Genomic DNA, 22820 nt, shown 5'->3' with positions numbered 1-22820 from the left:
TGTTTCGCGCCGCGGTAGGCCAGCGGACATCTATTCCAATAGCAAACGCAATTTCGTAGGAGCGGCAAGAGAGCTCAGTAAATTCACCGATATACAAAACATCGCGTTAACTGAATTTACAGCTCAGCAAGACATCAAAATTTAAATTCATTCTGTCTTACGCTCCTCACTTCGGCGACATATGGGAGGCCGGTGTGACCGGCAAAATATCATATCAACAATGCATCACACAAACAAACATATATATAATATATAAACGAGTCATGGGAATTTTCATTTAACTTTTGAAGAAATTTTAACTTTTAAAGCAATTTTAACTTTGTTTGCACAAGTGGAGGCTATTTTGAATAGTCGTCCCTTGCGCCCATTATCCATGTTCCCTTGACGATTTCCTTTTCCTTTCCCCAGGGCACTTCTTAATCAGAAGACTACTAAATGAGCTGCCGGCTCGCGCCTTGGAGAATGAAAGGGAACCACAATTAAAACGCTACGCACGTCTCAAGCAAATCATACAACAAAATGAAAACAAGACTTAAGCTAAAGGTTGGAGACCTGCCACCTTTATATTGGAGTACTGGACGCCAGTAGCCAGACTATATCCGGGGCCAGACGGGAGCTCTCGCGATCGGCCCACTACAGGCTGTTATCGCCGCCCTCTGGTTCGCCACCCCCCCTTACTCAACGATGAAGACACAGAGTTGAAGAATCTGGATTCTTCAACGGGGGGAGTATGTTAAGGAACGTCTCACATCTTGCGTTGCAACTCTTGGTTCACATCGTGTGGTCCGCACTTAATTTACCGGTCATCGGTGTGAAGTGTTTATAAACTGTGAGTGCAATAGACAATCAGTGGTGTGACAGAACGTTAGCTATATAAGACAGTGATTTGACATTTTGAACTCTCTTTCCCATACTTCTTCTCGTCGTGCGAAGTGTTTGCATAATAATGTAATTTGTAATACAGTAATCTATTCTCTTCCATCTTTCATTTTCTCCATTTCAACAAACAACAATGCAATAAAATACAAGCAACAAGCAATACAACGAAACACTATGTATCTTAATTTTCCGTGTAAGCAAGTACCCAAACTGTATGTAGTATGTACTAAGATTATTAGTGATAATCACCTTTAATCTGTAAAACACTGTTCTTAAGCAGTGTCTTTCAAAAATATTTAGATAGTGTCTAATGACTATCAATTTGATTCAACTACGCTTACAGAATCGCAACTTTAACTTTATCGATACAGAAACAGTTGTCTAAATATGTTACGGTGACTATCAACGAGCCTCGGTGCTTATGACGTCATCCCAGTTGGTCACTGACGTTAGCCAATACGAAACTAGCTGTTTGACAGTTCATCTTGAACATTATGTCAAGTGATCTTCACTATGAACTGTAAGTTGAGATACGCAATAGGTCTGCTGAGCGGTTGATGAACTAGTGTTATGTAGAGTTTTAATTATATTTCCTTTTAGGTGTACTATCATTTACTCACTAAATACTACTAAAAATCACAATAATTACCTAATACCTATATAATAACCGTTACATATTTTGACCTAATAAAAAACGAGTGTGCTTTAGACTACACGGCTGAAGTCAAACTTCTTTAGTTGTCCCTAAAGTAATATGAGAAACGTAACTTTCTCAATCTGTCTTCACTAATTTGTTTACGATCGGGTATCATGCCTGATATTTGGAAACGATCCTTCGTTGTTCCTGTATACAAGTCTGGTAGTAGGCATAATGTTAGAAATTATAGACCGATCTCAAAATTATCTACTGTTGCTAAATTGTTTGAGAAAATTGTGGATGACAATATTTATACAAGTTTTAGATCGTTTTTAATGAGTCAGCAGCATGGGTTTATGGATGGAAGATCAAAGGAGAGTAATATGTGCGAGTTTGTCCATGGCATTTACATCGCCACGTATGAGGGTTACCAGGTGGATGTCGTGTAACCGACTATTCTAAGGCCTTTGACAAGATACAACATGCAATATTTATAAATAAACTAGAAAGATTCGGTAAACATGGTGATCTCCTTCGATGGCTTTCTTCCTACCTAAATAATCGCAGCCAAGCAGTGACAGTGAAAGGTATTTCCTCTTTTGGGCCTTTTTCTACTGGTTCCCCAGAGCTCGCACCTTGGTCCTCTACTTTTTAATATTTATATAAATGATATACATAAACTAGAATTCAGATATACTAAAACTCTGACTAAAAACTTTGACTGCATTCTACGTCAGAGAGAATTAAGCAAATTATGCGATTATTGCTCAGTGAATTCCATGTATATGAACATAAAAAATGCTACGTGATATCCTTTTCTCGTTAGACTAACGTAATTAATTTTAATTATCAACTTAATCAGGAGACAATAACACGAATTACCAAGGTGCGAGACTTGGGTGTTTACGTCGATAGCAAATTAAGTTTTAATGCACATATTAATTTTGTTACTGCTAAAGCATCCCGAATTGCTTGCTCGCTTCGGGACATGATTTTAAAAACTTCAGCACAATTGTTCTAATTTATAAGTCTTTTGGAAGGTCTATCTTGGTATATTGCTCAACCGTATGGAATCCATTTTACAAATGTCATGTTGCACAATAAAAAAAAAAAAAATCATAAATTTATGAAATTCTTAAGTTACAAAGCTTTGCCGCATATTCAAGTTTTCCGTATGTAAGAAACATACGGAAAATCTTGAAGATGCTGCTTTACAAATTCGTCGATTAGAGAGAGACCAAATATTTTTATTTAAGATACTTCCTAATTTTGTCGATTCTCCTTATCTGTACGTATTCAGTCCCTATTTTATTTACCAAAAACTAAGACCAGTTATACCCAAAACAATTTTACTCTTAGATTGTACCGTAAATACCGATCATACGTACAACCAATATTTGTACAGTGCAGATTGCACTGGGAGATGGGAGATTGCACTTAAGGAGGGATGATATGCCATAACTTTGTAAATTACTATTAATTATTTACGTAAATCAGAAGTAGGTTGGTTTGATTTTGTTTTCAATTAATTTAATTATAATCATAATTGTATTGAACCAGTAGTTGATATAATTATTTTTTGTGATGTTGTATAAAATTTAATTTGCTATCTTTTAATTATTTATTATTTAATATTTATTTTATTGATGATTGGACGGAATTTTCCTATTATTTTTGTTTATCTAATTATTGTTTTTAGTATTGCTTGAATTAATTATATTTCAGTATGTAATTTATCGATTTTTTTCTTATTAATGTGTGCTTTTTATGAATAGCTCATTTATGGATTGTTATTATTATCGGAAACTTTATTGGTTTGTGTATTAACCGTATAAGTTTTTTAATTTGTTGTATTATTGAACTGTTTCCTAAATAAATAATAAATATTGATTTTTGAATAACTAGTACTGGTAATAGTAGTCCCAGTTGTTTCTTCAAAAAAAATTTCTTTTAAAATGTACAAAATGTAAAAAGTATGAAAATTAATAAAATAAAAAAGTGTGTGTGTCAGCTCCGACGCATGACTGAGTTCACTCCTTCAGATCGACTGTCTAAATAGGCACAAAAAAGGTTTACGAGTCTAAGAAAAAGATTGATACCATATCAAATGCTAAAAAACGAATCAAAATTAGCGCCATCTATCGGAACCCTATAGGCCTATGAGAGAGAACGAGAGTATACGGCGTTATTAGGAAACGTCGTGACATTAACGAAAACGTAACGAGATCATTCGTTTAGTAGATTTTACTCTTCATATTTTTTCATACCGGGAGCCTCATATGAAAATCGATTCTTAAGGAGTAAATTAAAAAAAAAAACATATCTCCCTCTCAACTTCGGTTCGCCTCGCCCAATCACACTTTTCGTAACGCTCTCTACGCGTATTCACCAGCTTACTTTACTTTTGACTAGCCCGTTGGCGTAGTTTGTAGTAGAGAGTCTGGGTGTAATATTTGTATTTATATGTATATACGTATTATTTCCATTAATATATATTTTTTAAATATTTAGCTATATTAGCCGGCTGTTACCTGTTATCTTAGGAACAGCCGACTATGTGTAAATGTTAAGAGGTAGGTAGGTTCTTACTTATTTATTATTATTATTTATTTATTTGATCCTCAAGTCAAGTGTGCGTAAAAAGTTTTACTTTCAAAAATATGAGTATAAAATGTTGTCTAAAGTCACTCTATTGCACATGCGTACTAAACGTGTGACTAAGGACCTTTAACCTAAAAATGTAGTAAATAGTTTTTATTTCATGTTAACATAAATTTAATATTTTATTTAATTACTACAAAATCTATATAGTATATATATATTATTTTAATCCAAGGATTTCAAAATAGAATTACAAAAAATGTTTAACAAAAATAAAAGTTCACAAAAGCATTTTTTTTAGTCACGAAAACAAAATTCTTTTGTTCTTACCTATAACTTATATCAGGTGCCTCGAACACATATACCGATCCATACATTCCCGCCAAATATACTGGGAATAATAGCAGCGCAAAATTCAATATATTATACCTCCCAAACGAACCCAACTCTCGTAGAATAGCGTCCAAACCGATATCTTTAGCCATATTAGTACTTTTAAAGTCACTTTTACTTTTATAATAACATTTCTAATAAAATGTATCGTAAAATATCACAAACTACACGCGTACAGCGTGCTCAGTCATTGACATTTCGTACGCATGCGCAGTACGACACTGGTTATATTTTTTTTATTATCTGTGCACTAAATACTTTTGCGGTAAAAGCAACAAAAAATAAAATGCTTTAAGCCTTAACGAGAACCCTCGGCTGTAGTTCAAACATGTATGCGTTCTCCGTTACAAAAATAGTTAATGCCGTCAAAACCGTACGACGTCTGTAGGAAAGAGATGCGTTAGACGCTTGTGTATATTAAACCAACGGTTGTGAAAGAGAAAGATATACAATCTCAGTCCTATTACGCGTGGGGTGATTTTTAATAATAATTGTTAATCATGTGTTAGCATTATAAAGAAGTTGTTGACTCACAAATAATAATTATATCGTTATATCGTCGCTTGACAACTAAGCTAATACCAATATGATTGATAACATTACTAACGTCGAACAAATACATCAAACGGATTAAGGAAATAGCTTCGTTCATATTTATAGAAGTAACAATTACGGTTTACAGCCAAATTAAAATGTATTACTATGTAGCAATTTAGTTACCTAGTTATTTAATAGTTTGTTTCAATGTTGATGATCTAAATTTATTAATAGTCACTATGATAGAGTCAAGGTTAATAGTATTCGAGTAATTCCATGTACCTGCAGAACGAGTTGACAGTGATCTTCCAATTTAACAATCTACCTGGAAAAATTAATCAACCATCTGTTTAACCACTCACGATAGTTAATTGTGACATATAGCTTCGTCCATTAGGTGGAATCCGAGGATTCTATCTATACTGCTTTGCAGAATGATAATTATTGTTACAATATTTATACCTTCAGGCATCGTTTCATCAATTATTAAATGGTTAATTAACTTTAAATTTTTCTCCTTCACCGTCAAATTCTTTTTTAATCTAAGGGTTGTAATTGTAACTAGTTGATTGAATTAATTTAATAAGTCCTACGTGAATTATGATAACTAATTGGTAAAACTTATCAAGAATTTATGTGTAAGATGTTTTTTTCAGTACCGGTGAAAGACCCTTAATATTACAAACAAATTAATAAGATAAATTAAAATAAATAGGTTTATAACATGAAGGTTTATTTTTAATTTCAAAAGGGAGCAAATAAGACGACGTGGTCACTGTGGTCCAAGGACACCTACAACGTAAGAGATGCTGCTAGAGTCACAGTTCTATTTTATGCCTAGTTACGGTAAAATATACCTACAAATAGGTACCTACTATACTTAAGTAGAAATGTAAAGAAAGAAAGAAAAAATTGGCGCTTTATTTAAATTGGGAATTATTCAAATTTATTGCATTTTATATTTATATCCATCACAACTGATGAACTGATTGCATTTTATAAATAGTTTGCTGTTTCAAGTGAAAAATTCCTCATCGATCTTTGCGAAAATTTTAATATGTTTCAATAAATAATTAATTCGCTGCCGATAAAAAGTTATCGAATTAAAAACAAATAGCAACAGCGTGTTTGTCGTTTTTGCTATTCAATATTCATCAGGAGCTACGAAGACGAGAATAAAGTACGAAATAAATATTTTAATTGAATCGCTTTAACGGTGAAACGGATTTGAGTGTTATGTAAATACATTCGATTTGATTTTTGAATAACTAGTACTGGTAATAGTAGTCCCAATTGTTTCTTCTAAAAAAAAATCTTTTAGAATGTACAAAATGTAAAAAGAATGAAAATTAATAAAACAAAAAAAGTGCGTGTATCAGCTCCAACGCACGACTGAATTTACTCCTTCAGATCGATTGTCTAAATAGGCACAAAAATGGCTTACTAGTCTAAGAAAAAGATTAATACCATATCAAATGGTAAATAAACGAATCAAATAACGCCATCTATCGGAACCCAAAGGGTTTCGATAAATGGTTTTATTAGAAAACGTTACGAGAAATGTAACGAGGTCAAACGTTCAGTAGATTTTACTCATATTTTTTTGTAGCCGGGCCTTATAGAAAATCGATTTAAAGACTAAACTCCAAAATAGTAAACAAAATTAAAATTTCACAACTCTAAAGTCTAAATTTTAATATTTACGATAAAAATTAATCGCTAAAGTGTTGCTAATAGCATAACTCGAGAAGGGTTGGACCAATCCGGATAATTTTTAGTAAGATTTTCTTATACTTCTTAGAGAGGAATACAAAATTGAGGAATTAGAAAAAAATTCAGAAAACGTAACGATCATTTAAAGTGCGTGTGTTTGACAGTTCGCAAGAGAGGAACGAAGGAGAGAATACCTCACCCGACGTCAGGTATTCTAATAAAAATCTTATTTATATAAAAATCTAGTGTCACGGTGTTTGTGATCTGACTTATTCAAAACTGCTCACCTGATTTTTGTGATTTTAATCTAAATATTTGGTAGGTATGAGGTCAGGTCGTATATTTCATACAGCTGGGTGGTTAGGGTGTCCCTATCCAGAATTACTTTTTTCCATTTAAGTTCAACACGTTTCAAAATTCACAAGACCATTTCTATTGGGTAAGCTATTATATTATTATTTCAACTAAAACCTTTTGAGAATAAGTCTTATCAGTTATTTAAACAGGTGTTTATTTATTGTTATTCCACAAAGGTTTCTTTTAAATTTTAATTGGTTCCGTGAATATTTTTTGTCCCCCATAATCTCACTGTCACCGTCGCTTCACGTGAGCTAACGATGGTCATCTAATTGTCGAATTAAGTTTTAATTAATACAGAAACATTACATTAATTTTTTTTGTTTTATAAGAAAGCATTTACTAAACTCGCCTCAATAAAAGCAGGTGGGTCCTATCACGACGCCAGTCCATTGTACGAAGCTGCCAAGTGGATTATCTCAGTATCCACAGCCGCATTGTTCCGCTGATTCTAGGTCAGATTGTGACGTTACACTTTGTTACGTCTGTAGCGTTTTGTTCGCTCAAGTTAAATTACTTTCACAGTTGTTAGGGATGCGGTAAGTGCAGTTTGATACCATTTTTCTCTTGTCTTTCCGATGCAGATGTCTTTTTTGCTATGAGGTAGTTGTATTTAATAATTATTCTCTACCAGTTTGTTAGTTTCTAATCTGTACTTACAATATTATTTGTAAAAGTTAAAGTTTTGGTTTTACTTTTATTTAGTGCATATTAAATGTGAACGTCATTGCATTATTTATATATTGTAATATTTCTTAATTTATTTACTGCGTTTCTTTTACACATCTGAAAGTTTATAGAAACAAAGTAAGAAATATTTTAGAACAAGTTTGACCATGAAATAATGGGAAGAATTGTTGTCCCACAAAACAGTCTTAGTTATTGTTTTCTAATGTTTATGCGAATTTCACTGATTGAAATGAAACAACTTTTTCGGATTTGATCGCGGTTTATTAACTTTTTAGATGCCCGACGTTTCGGATACTTTACAGCAACCATGGTTACGGGATGACTAGTATTAGTTATATAAAATAGTTGATTATTTTTGTATCAATATCATAGTAATATCAAAAGGTAGTTTATGAATGTGCTTGTAGGTTTTTGTATTTTGAATTAATTATTTCCTTGATGACTTTATTAGTTTTAGTCAGTATAAAATACGCGTATAAAATAAGCCTAGCAATATTAAACAAATATACACTCTACCTGCGTAAAATAATATCCTATGTTTATCATTATAGTTTGTCATAAATTAAATTCTATTATTAACCGACCTCCAAAAAAAGGAGGAGGTTCTCAGTTCGATTGTATAATAATGCGTATTTACTTAACTATTTTTGTCGACCTACGCAGTATTATACCGCATAACTTTTCCGCATAACTTTGGTGATCCTTGTTTTAGTCGCAAGCTTGGTACTTGTCTTGTAGTATTATGCTAAATCAACTTCTTTTCCATTTTAAAGTTAATGGAATATTTCACAGTGAACAATATGGTTTCACTAGAGGTCGCTCGCTCTACGACAGATGCTGGTGTGGCACTTCTCAAACATATTTATGACGCCTGGGTCAGGTCACAAAATGCTATTAGTATATTTTGTGACCTATCAAAGGCATTCGATTGCGTGGACCACGGGATCTTATTAAGTAAACTTGAGTATTACGGCGTCAATAGTAAAGCTCTTAATCTAATTGCTTCATATCTATCTAATAGAATTCAACACGTATCAATAAACGGAACAAAGTCTTCTGGATCTGTGCTAAAAATGGACGTTCCACAGGGGTTGATTCTGGGTCCATTTCTTTTTTAATATATATAAATGATCTGCCATTTTATGTTAAATATATTTGTGATATAGTGCTATTTGCAGATGACACTTCTCTAATATTTAAAGTTGATAGGAAAAAAGGAAATTATGATGACGTGAACGCTTCTTCGTCGCGAATTCAAGATTGGTTTAAAATAAATAGCTTGGTTTTGAACGCCAAAAAAACCAAGTGCGTTGTGTTTTCGTTACCTAATGTTAAGCATCCAAATTATAATTTTATAATAAATAACGAGAGGCTTATGGCGTCAATAAAACTACAGTTTTCTTAGGGATACATTTGGACTCAAAACTTCAGTGGAATTTCCATTTGTCATCCTTGAATGGTAGACTCAGCTCCGCGGCATTCGCAGTAAAAAAAGCGACAGCTGACCGACGTTGCAACTGCACGCTTAATATATTTTAGCTATTTCCATAATGTTATGTCTTACGGCCTGTTACTGTGGAGTAATGCTGCAGATATTGAGACTATATTTATCTTGCAAAAAGGGCTTTCGCGGCATTTACGATCTTGGAGCTCGAGTCTCCCTACGGGATGTTTTCCAAAAGGTGGACATATTGACGATCGCGTCGCAGTATATTTATAACAATATTATATTATATATTTATAACAATATTATATATTTCACCAAAATATTCATTGTTTTGAAATAAATAGCAATAATCGCATTGTTAACACGAGAAGGAATAACAAAATTGTAACTCCAAGTTTCCGACTGCGAAAAGTAAACGTTTCCTTTCTGGGTCATGGTATTCGCATGTATAATAAAATACCACAAACGATTTTGGAATTGTCTCAACATAAATTTAAAGTTTTTATTTAAAAAAAAATTATTAGATAAAGCTAATTAAATAATAAATCTAATTACTCGATAAAGCTAATTACTCGGTGCAGGATTACAAAGTTGATAAAGATGTGTAGAGACTTAGTGACGCTGTATTTCATGCAACATGTTTCTAATTTTGTACTAAAACACAGTTTATATATTATTTTCGAAAGAGTAACTGCGGAGTTTCTTGCCGATTCTTCTCTGCAGAATCTACATTCCGAATCGGTGGTAGCTTCACTTTTACAAAAATAATAATTAATTTCTAATGTTTTAATTTGTAAAATGACGATTCGAAAGTGCTTTTGGAGCCAATTTGAATAAAGCTATTTTTGATTTTGATTTTGATTTGTTTAACACTAGATTTTGTTTTAAGTTTTATTGGCCAACTTTACTCTATTTAACTTAGGTGTGCAACTTCATCAAACGTCATCAACCTGTTCAATGACTCAATAATAAGTTAGTGCCTAATGTTCGGCAAACGCAATTGTAGATTTGCCTGTCGTTAGAGTTTCTTGTTTGATGTTTGCATGCCGCAAGTAAACAGTCGCAGTGCGGACAACATGCGGGCGGCATGAACTAATCGTGTCTACAAATATAGCCAGGAGCACTGTTAGTTGGAAGACATATATATTTGGACTCCATATGTGTAGCTCAGATGACCGTGCATGTTAGGTCATGCAGTTTAATTGTCGAAGTTACAGTTCAAGTTGTTGATCTCTGTATTTGTGTATGTGTGAAAGTAAACATATCTGTGAGCTTCTACGAGTGTCAGTATAAATGTCTCTATCATTTTATTGTTTTGTTTTAATTTACTCGTAATACATCTTGATACTCCTTTTTGCATATATTGCAATTTTAGGAGAAACAAACTTATTTATTTAAAAAAAAAGACAGAAAACCGAACACTTAACTTCTATTTATTACTCATTTTTACAAATATAACAATTATCACAAAAATTAACCTTAACCACTAACTTAATCGAAAATAATGACCGAGAATTACAATTTAAATTAACCAAGCAAACAACTGTTACTTTGAATATAAAAATGATCAACGCACTCGTCATGAAACAACGACCTATCGTTCCGAAAGCCGAGAAGCAAAAGAGCCCTCTGAACGGGTAGGGACTGCTTTTATTGACGTTGTTGCATGACGTTACAAAACGTATTAGCGGGTAGGGAACTATTTTTATTAACACTGTTGCACGACGTCACGAAACGTATTAAAATAATCGATATTATGCTAACAGCAATATATCTATATAAATATTTTTTTTATATCACTAGGTCGACAAAAAAGCGTAAGGATACCTAATGATAAGCGATTACCGTAGCTTATAGACGTCTGCAACACCAGAAGCATCGCAAGCTCGTTGCCGACCCTATCCCCAATCCCCCAGGAGCTCTGGTCACCTTACTCACAAACAGGAACATAACACAGATTGAAAATAGTATTATTTAGCTGAGATCTTCTATATGGTTGAGGTACTATCCCAGTTTATATTTTGAGCAGGAAATTTCCTGCTGTGCCCTACCTTAGTTAAATATGGAGTTGCATGGCTGCTCCGCCTTTTGTTTAACGTATTTTAGATATATAAAGCCAACAAAAATTCCTCGGAAGATGTAGCCTACTTACACTACAACGCAATTAGTTTAGTTTTGATGTAATTGGGGGCAAGTATATCGGCTGAGTTTCGTCGCGCAGAACAAATTTGCATTTTGTCGCGTCTCGTCGTTAACAAATTAACTCGACAACTTGATTCATATTGTAGGTATTGGGAGTTTTTGATTATTTACAGACACATTTTCGTGTTTCTTGAAAGAAAATAAAGGATTACAGAGGGATTTATGGCAAGTAGCTGTTTTTGTTTTGATAAATAGTTCTCCAAGTGCCGCAAAACAAAAGGAATAAGCACACATCCCCGGTAAGTAAGTGCTACGCTATATAGATAGGGTAACATACTCCTGCCTTAAAGGTAATAAATAATTGTTCAATTGATGTGTTAATTTATAAACATAACGAGATATTTACATTTTTCTATTGGTCATTAGCAGTTGCCGATTGACATTCATTTTATTTTATTAGTTTTTCAACAAATAACAAATGCTTCATAATTTTTCGTTTTTTTTTAATTGGTATGAATCGTATGAATATTATTATAGAGTTATATATGTAATTATAACCCAAGATTTATTAGCGATTGTAGATATGGGAATACACGAGAAATTTTATTTTGAATTTGACAATTATAATATGCAAATAAGAACCGAGATGGTACAGAGGATAATACTCGTAAACCTGCCAATGTTCGCAAACTGAAAACTGTAAATGCGGTATTACGTTTTTCATTTGTTGTGTTTTAAAATGTCGAATTTCTACAATACTTGAAAAATACTAGAAATAAAAATAGATGCTATCACTCTTGATCTTTTTCCTCTTTTATTTTTGTTATATTTTTAGATAGCACTTAATTCGAATCCTTAATGCTACAAGTTTATTTAAATTTTTGCTAAGTTTTGTATCAATTTCTGATCTGATGATGATTACATAACGTCAGCAAAACGTGGTATAAGGCAACTTATGTTACCTATAGGTAACAGACGACTGATTTACGAGTTTCTGATTTATTTTTTAAGTATTTAGTAAATTTATTAAGCTTTTACTCATATGTTTGTAAGAATTGGATGTTCGGGTATAATGAAAAAACATAATTCAAGATTTAATTTTTTTTACAAAAATATTGTAAATCTGTGGTCACCTAAACAAAAACGTCGATATTGAGAAATACGTAAACATTAGGAATGACAAATCTTCAGACGTGTCACTTACTTTTACTTCAGCTCAATGGTCGTTGTAACTTGACAGTCACTCAATAGGTGATAGTTACAGCTATGTAATCAAATCAGAATTGAGATTTGAAGCAGACTCAAAGTAAATGATATTTCTCAACGCGTCGTGAACCTAAATGATCGATGGGTAGTGCTCTCCATGTACTCGTATTTTTTTTTCATACAACAAAGTCGGGAAAAAAACGTACGGCTCACCAGATGGTAAGCGATTGCTGAAGCTTATAGACGCCTGCAACAACCGAACCCTGACCCTACCCCATATCTCCACAAGGAGCTCTCGCCATCTTACTCACCATAAAAACACTACACTGCTTGAAAGCAGTATTATTTTGCTGTGATCTTGTGTAAGATCGAGGTACTAACCCAGTCGAGCTGCTCCAGATTTTGAGCAGAATCTTTTCTGCTGTACGTTACTTCAGTAAATAATAAAAGTTTATATAAAAATTATACAATATAAAAACATGAATGTGTCGTTATTCAAGGATACCTCAGTTATCACTAAGAGTAGCTTTATGTAATGGAATATAATATTCCAACTAAATTTTATTATTTAATAACATATCTTTGTTCTCTAAGGGCATCAAAATCCGAAAAAAAAATACAGCACTACACATATTACATGTCGTCAAATTGATCATTATTTCAATGTAAAAGAATATCTTTCTGTAACATATTCTACTTCAAATAGGAACGTTTTAACGAATGATTTTTTTTTGTTATACAATAAAAGTTGAAGCACTCATGGCGTAACGAGGAACCTAACAAGATCGGTCTCGTAAAGTTTACCCTATTTATGTGTAAACGGCGTTTTCTTTGAAATGATCGCGCTGTAAAAAATAATGACTGCCTCACCTAAGTGCGGTGTAGTGAATAACACGGTTCCGTTCTGTAGTAACGAGGAGGTTTTCCGTGTTCATTGATTTGATGTGTTTTTGATTTGTTCGTGTTATTTTCTTACAACTGACTGAATGTCAGTCACGTTTTTATCAACGTTGACATCTATTTATTATGCCACTACATTAAGTGATGTTTGGAAACGATAATTCTGGACATTTTGTCATTTAAATGGTAGAAAAATTATTTAAATCGTTTTACTTTAGAGGTGGTGGATTACAAATCTTTACTTTTATATTTAGTTTTATTTACCACAAAAAATATTTCAAGATGAATATAACTTTTTTACTACATGCTCATTTGTACCCCACATAATAAGTACTCCTTACAGATACTATATGTATCGCATATTAAAGCTATCTACGTCGATCATGGTTTGCTTTTAACCTACTTCCAAAAAGGAGGAGTTTCTCAATTTTTTTTAATTTTTTTTATGTGTATGTATCCCATAAATATTTACTGTCCGGACCGATTTCGATGATTCTTTTTATAGACAAAAGGTTGTTCTTGGCATGTAGCCCCATCAATTTAATCGAGATCTTATCAGTTCTTTTTGAGTAATCTCTAATAATGCGTATTTACTTGACTATTATTTCGTCTACCTATGTTTTGGTGACTTGTTGATGTAATTGAAGTCAGTATTTTTCGTTTGCGAGTAAACACAATTGTAGTTGAGCGATCCATTACAGCGAAACCAGTGTACCCACGTACACGAACCGCATTGTATGCAAACTGTAAATGCGACTAAACCCAAACTCAACTTGACCACACAGCGCGTAAAACCGTGTCGAAAAACCGACAAACAATGAATCGTGCGACCTAACGTCTAGCCCTAGTGTCGTGTTGTTCTGACCTACCTGGACACGTACTGTTTTACGCTCTGTTGCTTTTATAAAACTTTTGATACTCGATAAAAGATCGATGTGAAAATTTACAAAACTAATAAACTAATTAATTATGAACTTAAAATGTTCGATTATTTTTATAATATTTTTTTTTTGATATAATTATTTAAATTGAAATAAATTATTTATACAAATAAATAAGATTGGAGTGTCTGTTTGTAATATTAAAATAACCGCTTTTTACTAAATGCATCCATATGCATACACGGTACATATACCAAAATAATATTTTTAAAATTTTTTTGTCTCTTTGTTCCGGCTACTCTCTGAAACGGTTGGACTGATTTTTACGGGACTTTCACAGGAAGTAGCTGATGTAGTAAGGAGTGACTTGGGCTACTTTTATTTTAGTTTTGTTTTTATAACTGCGATCTGAACAATAACTATTTTGTGAAATTCCACGCGGAGGAAGTCGCGGGCATAGCTAGGTTTTAAATAAAGCTGTTTTTTTATTCTACTAAGGTGGGAAACAAGCCTACGGTCCACCTGATGGTAAGTGAATATCGTAGCCTACGGATGTCTGCAACACCAAGACTTGTAAGGTAATTGCTGATCCTACTCCTGATTCTCCTCTGAACTCTGGTCACCTTACTCTCCATAGGAACTCAACAATGCTTGAGAGCAGTTTTCGTTAGTTGGCTCTGTTAGATGGACGTACTTCCTCAGCCGAGCTGCTCAGAATTTTAAGCATGATTCCTGCTGTGTTTAGCTCATTAAGGCCTATTTCGTTTCTAAGTACAAAATGCGATTTTATTACTTAACAAATTACATTATTAAATTCTTTACTAGGAAGATAAATAAAAAACGAGCGTGCTTTGTTAGACTACACGACTGAAGTAAAACTTCTTTAGCAATAGGCCTGCACTGTGTCTTAGATATTTGAAATTAGGTATGAGAGAAGGAATGTGGGTCTCCCCACCGTGCCTCGGAGAGCACGTTAAGCCGTCAGTCCCGGTTGTTATCAAGTACACTTGATAGCGATTGTTACTCATAGTAGGGAATATATCCGCCAACCCGCATTGGAGCAGCGTGGTGGATTAAGCTCTGATCCTTCTCCTACATGGGGAAAGAGGCCTATGCCCAGTAGTGGGATATTACAGGCAGAAGCGATGAGAGAAGGAGAGAAAGAAAATGTATGCTCGCACCTCACTCTCTTGCTCCGTTCGCCTGTCATTGCCTGATCACACTTTTCGTAACTCTCTCGTCATGTATTCACCAGCTTACTCTCCAAGTCAAGCGTGCCTAAACAAGTTTTACTTCAAAAAATATGAAATACCTACATATTACTATCCTGATTATGAGCTTATAGTATACACCTAAAAACTAGTTAATCAATAGAACAACATATCAGTAAATGTGGTTAATATTAACACTGTGTAATCATGTTATACGCGGCTAGAGTATAAGCGGCCATAACGCAGTAAATTACACGTGGCCTTATCTACAGTTTAGCACGCGTTCGGCTTGTAGATTATATTATCTAGTTGAAGCCCGTTTATATTTAGAGGGTTTTTATGTTATAAGTTATATAAATAACTCTACACACAAGCAGGTTATATCTTCCATGACCTATGGAATCTTGATTATTTATATTGTTTATTATAATATACAGGCAGTTGTTTATTATAATATATAGGTACTGTAACAAAAAAGTAGAAATATTATATTAGAAAATAGCGACCCGCTCCGGCTTCGCACGGGTATAAAATATAATTATAGCTTATGTCATTCACTGAAAAAATGATTAAAATCGATCCAGTAGTTTTTATTTATTCATTACTGCCCGTGGCCCGCACGCGTTAACTTTAGACTAAAAGCCGGCCGGAACCGTTACGTCCCGCAATTTTTAAATCTGTAATATCTTCGAAAATATTCATTTAAATCATATGCTGTAACGGGCCATATAGATCTATGTATATTAAATCAACAATGTATTTAAGGTATTTAATTAGATAAGGATTAATGTTGTAATGGTTAAAATCGCTTTGAAAATTAGCCATTATTTGTCGTAAAAAGTAAATAACAAAAAAAAAAATGTTATTGTGGGATATCCATAAGAGATAGACATATACCATAGCGGAGTTTTCTGTACACCTTTTCAATTTGTACAATACTTTGTACATTATTTGGATTAATCTCGTAGGGTTCAGCCTGCGTTTGCAATGTAAGCGGTAAAAATGAAATTATTTACGACATCACATCAGAAACCTCAAAAATAACAGTATTTCTCCACTATTTAATGGATGTTATTATACATATAAACCTTCCTCTTCAATTCTATTCTATCTATTAAAAAAAACCGCATCAAAATCCGTTACGTAGTTTTAAAGATTTAAGCATACATAGGGACGTAGGGACAGAGAAAGCGACTTTGTTTTATACTATGTAGTGATAGTGATCATTGATATTTTTGATTTTGTTTAAATTTTACTTTTTTTCAGTTTAGACAAAACACAAAATACTACATAACACACGACAATTGAATTCGAAGATAATCTACCATAATATCGTTTCGTATGATAGAAAATATGCTTCAAATACAAGAATAAGTTTTGCAGTCTTATATATACGTAAAACAATAAGTATGTAATAAAGATATACAATATAAATAACCTCAAATAAAGCCAGGAAAGCTTTTCAAAGGAAATTCGAAAAATAAAATACTCTTTTATTACGTTTTTTACATATTTTCTAGTAGTAGAGTAGAGATCAGATAGAGAATATTTTTAATAAGCATCCGTTAGATATTTAAGGAAGTTTAGCTGCCAGCGTCCATTCAACGTTGAATACACCGGTTCCCGTCCGATCACCGAAGTTAAACAGCGTCGGGCGCGGTCAGTACTTGGATGGGTGACCGCCTGGGAACAAACACCACGTGATGTTGGCTTTTTCACTTCATTTTAACAATGGATATTACGTTCTATAAATAACTTATCAATGATTATTACATACATTATTTTTGTACGTATTTACAGAACACACTACGTAAGATAAAAATTTAACTCTTAATTTAACATTTGTAAAACTTGTGCGTTTCCTTCATGTTGTCAAACGTTTTTATTGAGCTCAAACTAGGGTGCCTCAGCCCTATAAAAGGACAAAGCTAAATTATAGTACTCTCAAGAAGTGTGTAGTTCCTGTGGTGAGCAAGGCTGGCAGAGCTCACGGCAAGGATCAGGAGTAGAGCGGCAACGCGCTTGAGATGCGTTTGTGTTGCAGGCGTCTATAGGCTACGTAACAGCTTACCATCGTTGTAGTGACGCTTGTTTGCCATCCTAGGCAAATAAAAAAAAGTGTGTACTTATGTACGCACGTAAGAAGTTATAGTTTATTGTATAGCTAACCTCACGTTATTATCTTCTTCTTCTTAGCTAACTTCAGGGTGTCGATTTTTTTGATGGTGTGCGCGCGCATCCTAATACTTTACTTGATGATAATAAGATATACTAACAATTGTGTCACAGGATATTTACATGAAAGTTAATTTTTTGATGTACAGAGTAAAAATCGCAGTATAACACGAAAAGGAATGACAAAATTGTAATTCCCAGTTTTCGACTGCGAAAAGTACGTTTCTGTTCTAGGTTATAGGTAGTGTTCACATTCTAACAAAATTACACAAACTATTTTGTAATTGTCAGAAAATAAATTTAATGTTTTAATTAAAAAATAATTTAGTAGCTATTATTCGTTTCAAGAAGATATTAATGATAAAGACATGTGGATTAAGTGGTGCTGTATTTATTTCATGGAGGATTTTAATAATTTTATGATTAAACACATTTTTTCAAAGAGTATCTGCAAAGTTTCTTGCCGAATCTCTGCAGAATCTACATTTCGATTTGGTGGTAGCTTCACTTTTAATTGTAACTAATGTATTGACGCTAGTATAATTTTAATTTGTTAAATGATAATTTCAAAAGTGCTTTTGATGCCTTCTTGAGTGTAATAATTTTTGATTTTTACTTAAACAAGGGTTTTCTATTTAGTTGTTTAAAATCTAATCTCGAATACAGTTGTTTTTCTAGAACCTTCTGGAGCAATACTCGTATAATTCAGATAGGACAATGGACAGGGTAGCTAGATTATGAGATTGACTAGCTAATTTAATTGATGAAAATATTAGTATTATAGGCGTATTAATTAATCGTATTTCCTTATCAATTATTCAGTATTTGCATTATAATTGTGTATTGAGCTAAATCGGATGCCCGAGGCAGAACCGTGCGTAATATTCTAGTCACAAATACATTGTTACCACGATTAATTGAAACACGCTTTATAGGCCATGTACCATAACATATCAATGTAATTTAAGCTCTATATCATAAGTGATAAGGGCCTTCATATGTACTGTGCTTGGTCAAAGGCAGTTGTATAGATATATAAGCGATTAGCCGTCTTTAAGACGCAATAGTGTGGTATTATAGGATCAAAGCAGCTATACGTCGTGATTTGGTTGAATTATCATTTCTGTCACATGATCAATATATAATTGTAATTGAACGTGATTGAAGGTTTTAGCAAACTACTAAATTTGATATTTATACACTTGTGACAGAAGATAGCTAGCAACTGACACGAACTCGAAGGAAAACCAAGACCAAAAAAAGTAAGACCTCGGTTAATTCAAATCCACTGTTTTTTCATATGTTCTTCTAAAAACGTGGTATTATTATTGATGTTTTCATTTATTTAGTCTTTCTTCGTATATCAAGAATAAACTTTCGATATAGCATAAATAAATGCAAGGCGAGCTCGAGAAATGGGACTGCACTCGTATAAAATCTTTTTGGAAATACTGTTGAGTCATTGTTGATTATATTTATAAACGAGCTTAAAACAAGGAGTTTTTAATTCGAAATTTGTTCTTAAGGTCTCGTACACACATTGATTTAAATTGTCTATTACACTACACCCAGACTCCGCCGGGTTGGAATCGACCCTACAGTGTGAAAAAAAGGTTAGTATCGTGCAAACAATGCAAAAGTGTCTGTTATGTTTCTCTGTGCTATAAAGTCACTGCCCTGCCTCTATGATACTTCATAGGGCTTAACTCTTGTAGATATCGGTTCCCATTGCTACGTGTTAAAAAAATTGCTTGCTGGGTTAGAGCGTCACCCACAATTCCTAACACGAGACAACAAGAGAGAGAGTAAAAAAATCCTACAGAATATTAATTAATTTTTTTTTAAACTCACAAAATCAACTACACTAAAGCAAAGCTTATACCTAAGAACTACAATGACTCACCCACAACAAATCGCAGCTAGATCCCAAGACGGCGAGAGAATCCAAACCAAAAAAAGAGGCCCCGCAACACTCGCCCTGAGGCTTATATACCCTAGCAAACCCCCCGCGCGTCGCGACACAACTACCCCCTAAGGTGCACCGCGACGCAGTACAATACGAGGGTATTCCAAAATTAAATCAGTCGCCTAGAAAAAGTAAATAGCAACGCTAATGCATAACTGCTATTATACATCAGCAGGAACGAAATCAGGCGCTATTAAAAATATATGCTACAATACCCCCCCCGACAGAGAAGAATTTTGCATCTCTGGCAAAATTCTAAAAAAAAAACTAATGTAAGGAGAGAATCTGGTAAGCTCATGAAGGGATTATAAAATTTAACTCCAAACTAAGAGAAAAAAAAATTTGATAGATTACTCATAAGAGATAATCGAATTACAAAAACACCACATATAATTTTGAATTCACTGCAACACTGTCTTACGACCCAATCATACAACACTAACATACAACATCCTGAAATTCAACTATCAATGTGCGTTAACCGACCTAGACAATTAACGCCCTGACACACAGAGTGACGGTCTATAAATGAGCACCACTCAGCAGCAACTTAAAATTTTTAATTTAACATTTTTTTTTTTTTAATCCATATTTAATACCGTATTCCTGATGTAGGCTTTAGAATGTGCATAACACAATTAGAATCGAATATATATTCGATAGAATAAAATAATATGTGGAATCGCCACCCGTTCCAGAGTTAAGTTGTAACACAACAACAACAACTTATGGCGTAGGCTTTAAACAAAAAAAAATTGAGTGAGTAGATACGTTAGAGATGCACCCAACACTCGCCCTGAGGCTTATATACCCTAGCAAACCCCCCGCGCGTCGCGACACAACTACCCCCTAAGGTGCACCGCGACGCAGTACAATACGAGGGTATTCCAAAATTAAATCAGTCGCCTAGAAAAAGTAAATAGCAACGCTAATGCATAACTGCTATTATACATCAGCAGGAACGAAATCAGGCGCTATTAAAAATATATGCTACACCATTGGGTACAAAAAGAAGAACCATAATTATAAATAAACGGTTCATACTCAACGACGAAAACGAATTGCGTGCTTCTTGAAATTAAAAAAAAAGTGCACGTAGACAAAGTACACATGTCAGTAGTGAAACTTCTTTGACAAACAAATTTTTAAGTCTCCTTTATATTTATACAAATCTAAAGCTTTAGATTGCCGTTCCAGTGCCATCGACAAAAACGTTGCCGTTTCATCAAAACTCTGCGTTTCATCTGTAAAAAAATTACCCTCAAGCGCCTAAAGATGTTTCTCTTCAATAAATCATTAGGGATTTATTTTATAAAAATGAATGACTGAATCAAGAGTTTTCTTATATTCTATTTTCAAAACTTGACAAAAAATAGAACACTCAAGTCAAGTCAATGAAGTCAAAGTCAATCAAGAATTCAAAACGAAAATGTGCTTGTTCCGATTCAGAAAGAACTGTCAGATCGGGGCAAAATAATATGTGTAGCCTAGCAGATAAAGTTTGAGAAATGTTGGAAATAAGAAAAAATAATGCGACGCAGTTGAAAGTTTTATTTAGGTATAATATAATGACGTCACAGTTCAGTTAAAGCGGCGATTGTTAACTCAAATGCTATTGTCCCCGCGATATACATCCAACAATATATCTCGGATGTATTGTAATAACGTAAGGGAGTGAATTATAATTGTCATACAAATTCTGTATATTAAATTGGAAGCAATAATAAATGATGCATGCTGACAAGGAATAATCGTGGTTTGAATGACAGTTGGCAAATATAACCTAACCTAAATATAGCCTGGCCAGGAATTTTTCAGCCCCTCTGTTTACGATTTATTTTTAATATATTAAATTAAATATGACGTTATTTTTATCCATTACACCGATGGGTGAAGATCGTGTCTAGTTCAGATCTTAGATCACTAAAGCTGAAAAGTTTGTTTGCTTAAGCGCGCCAATCTCAGAACCTAGTTGTACGCGCACAAGCAAGCGCGACGACGTCACGGCGACCGGCCTGCGCCGCCGCCGCCTTCACCGCGCCCCACCGTGTCCTTCTTCCCCCCTCCGGGCCCCCGCGGAGTCGAACTTTGAGCGCGAGACTCGACGCACGTTACTTACACATTTTAAAATAATTGTCTGTTTAATACGCAATAAAGTCTTTATTATTACTAATTTTGTTTTGCTGAATTCATCGCAAACAAAGTGGCGACCGTGACAGGACACTACAGCCTACAGCAGTCTATAAGGTCATAACAAGAGGTCATAAGGACATACTTAGTGCTAACGGTCAAGTAAAGGGACTACAACGGACATCAGCTGCTTCGCAACAGGGCCTGGCGGACTATTTCGTGCACGATTCCGGAGGTCAACCTGAGGGAAGTGATCCGTTCCTATTTTTCCTTACTTTAAATTCCGTTTTCCTTTTTTTTCTTTTGTGTAAGAAGCGTGGCTATTTCCTTAGGCATATTATTGAAGTATCTTGCTTTATGCGTACTTTCTCCGCCTTTTAGCTAAAGCTTTTACAAAGTGTATATACGCTGACGCTTGCGCTCATATACTATTCTTTTTCTTTCGACTCGTAAGCTAAATATTTTTGAACAATAAAATCGTTGTTATTGAATTAATATTAATGTACTGAATGATTTTGCATTTTAAATAAAATAATAATTCTTAGCTTATATTACTACTATTAATTTATACTTAAAACTAAAAGTCTTTTATTGCTTGCATGAACAATAAGGCTGACTACTTATCTGCGTTTGCTATTTTTGTGCTTAATTAATTACCGATTGCTTAAATTAATGCGTTTTAAATTAGATTTTATCATTAAAAATTAATTGTCGTATGCAACAAAATTCAGATTATTTTCTACCCGCTTTTTAAAAAATAATTATTTCTTTGTTCCGCATTATTAACGTACTTTGCCGAACATTCCAGGGACTTCGAAGAAAGTACCTACCACCTACTCGGGGTGTATTTAGCGTGATCAGCGCTGGCGGAATTGGAACTGCTGCGGCGGGCTACTGCAATAACTGGTTTGAGTGAACATTTTTACTTTCTTTAATTCATTCTTTGTTCTATACA

The 22820-nt window shown here is 33.8% G+C and overlaps 1 protein-coding gene and 1 pseudogene across 1 annotated transcript in view; one reads left to right on the top strand and one right to left on the bottom strand.

The window, feature by feature from the left end:
* Positions 1 to 4864, bottom strand: part of LOC123658851 (organic cation transporter protein-like) — a 40305-nt gene extending 35441 nt beyond the window's left edge. The window contains exon 1 of the mRNA XM_045594144.1: positions 4448 to 4864. Within this exon, the coding sequence (XP_045450100.1) occupies positions 4448 to 4602 (155 nt within the window). The 5' untranslated portion in view covers positions 4603 to 4864. The remainder of the gene's footprint in view (positions 1 to 4447) is intronic.
* A 12319-nt stretch (positions 4865 to 17183) lies between these two features.
* LOC123659330 lies at positions 17184 to 17306 on the top strand (annotated as a pseudogene).
* Positions 17307 to 22820: the final 5514 nt, after the last annotated feature.

The sequence above is a fragment of the Melitaea cinxia genome, chromosome 13 (assembly GCF_905220565.1).
Source record: "Melitaea cinxia chromosome 13, ilMelCinx1.1, whole genome shotgun sequence".
In the NCBI taxonomy this organism is placed as follows: Eukaryota; Metazoa; Arthropoda; class Insecta; order Lepidoptera; family Nymphalidae; genus Melitaea; species Melitaea cinxia.
This window is presented reverse-complemented; position numbering and strand designations above follow the sequence as displayed.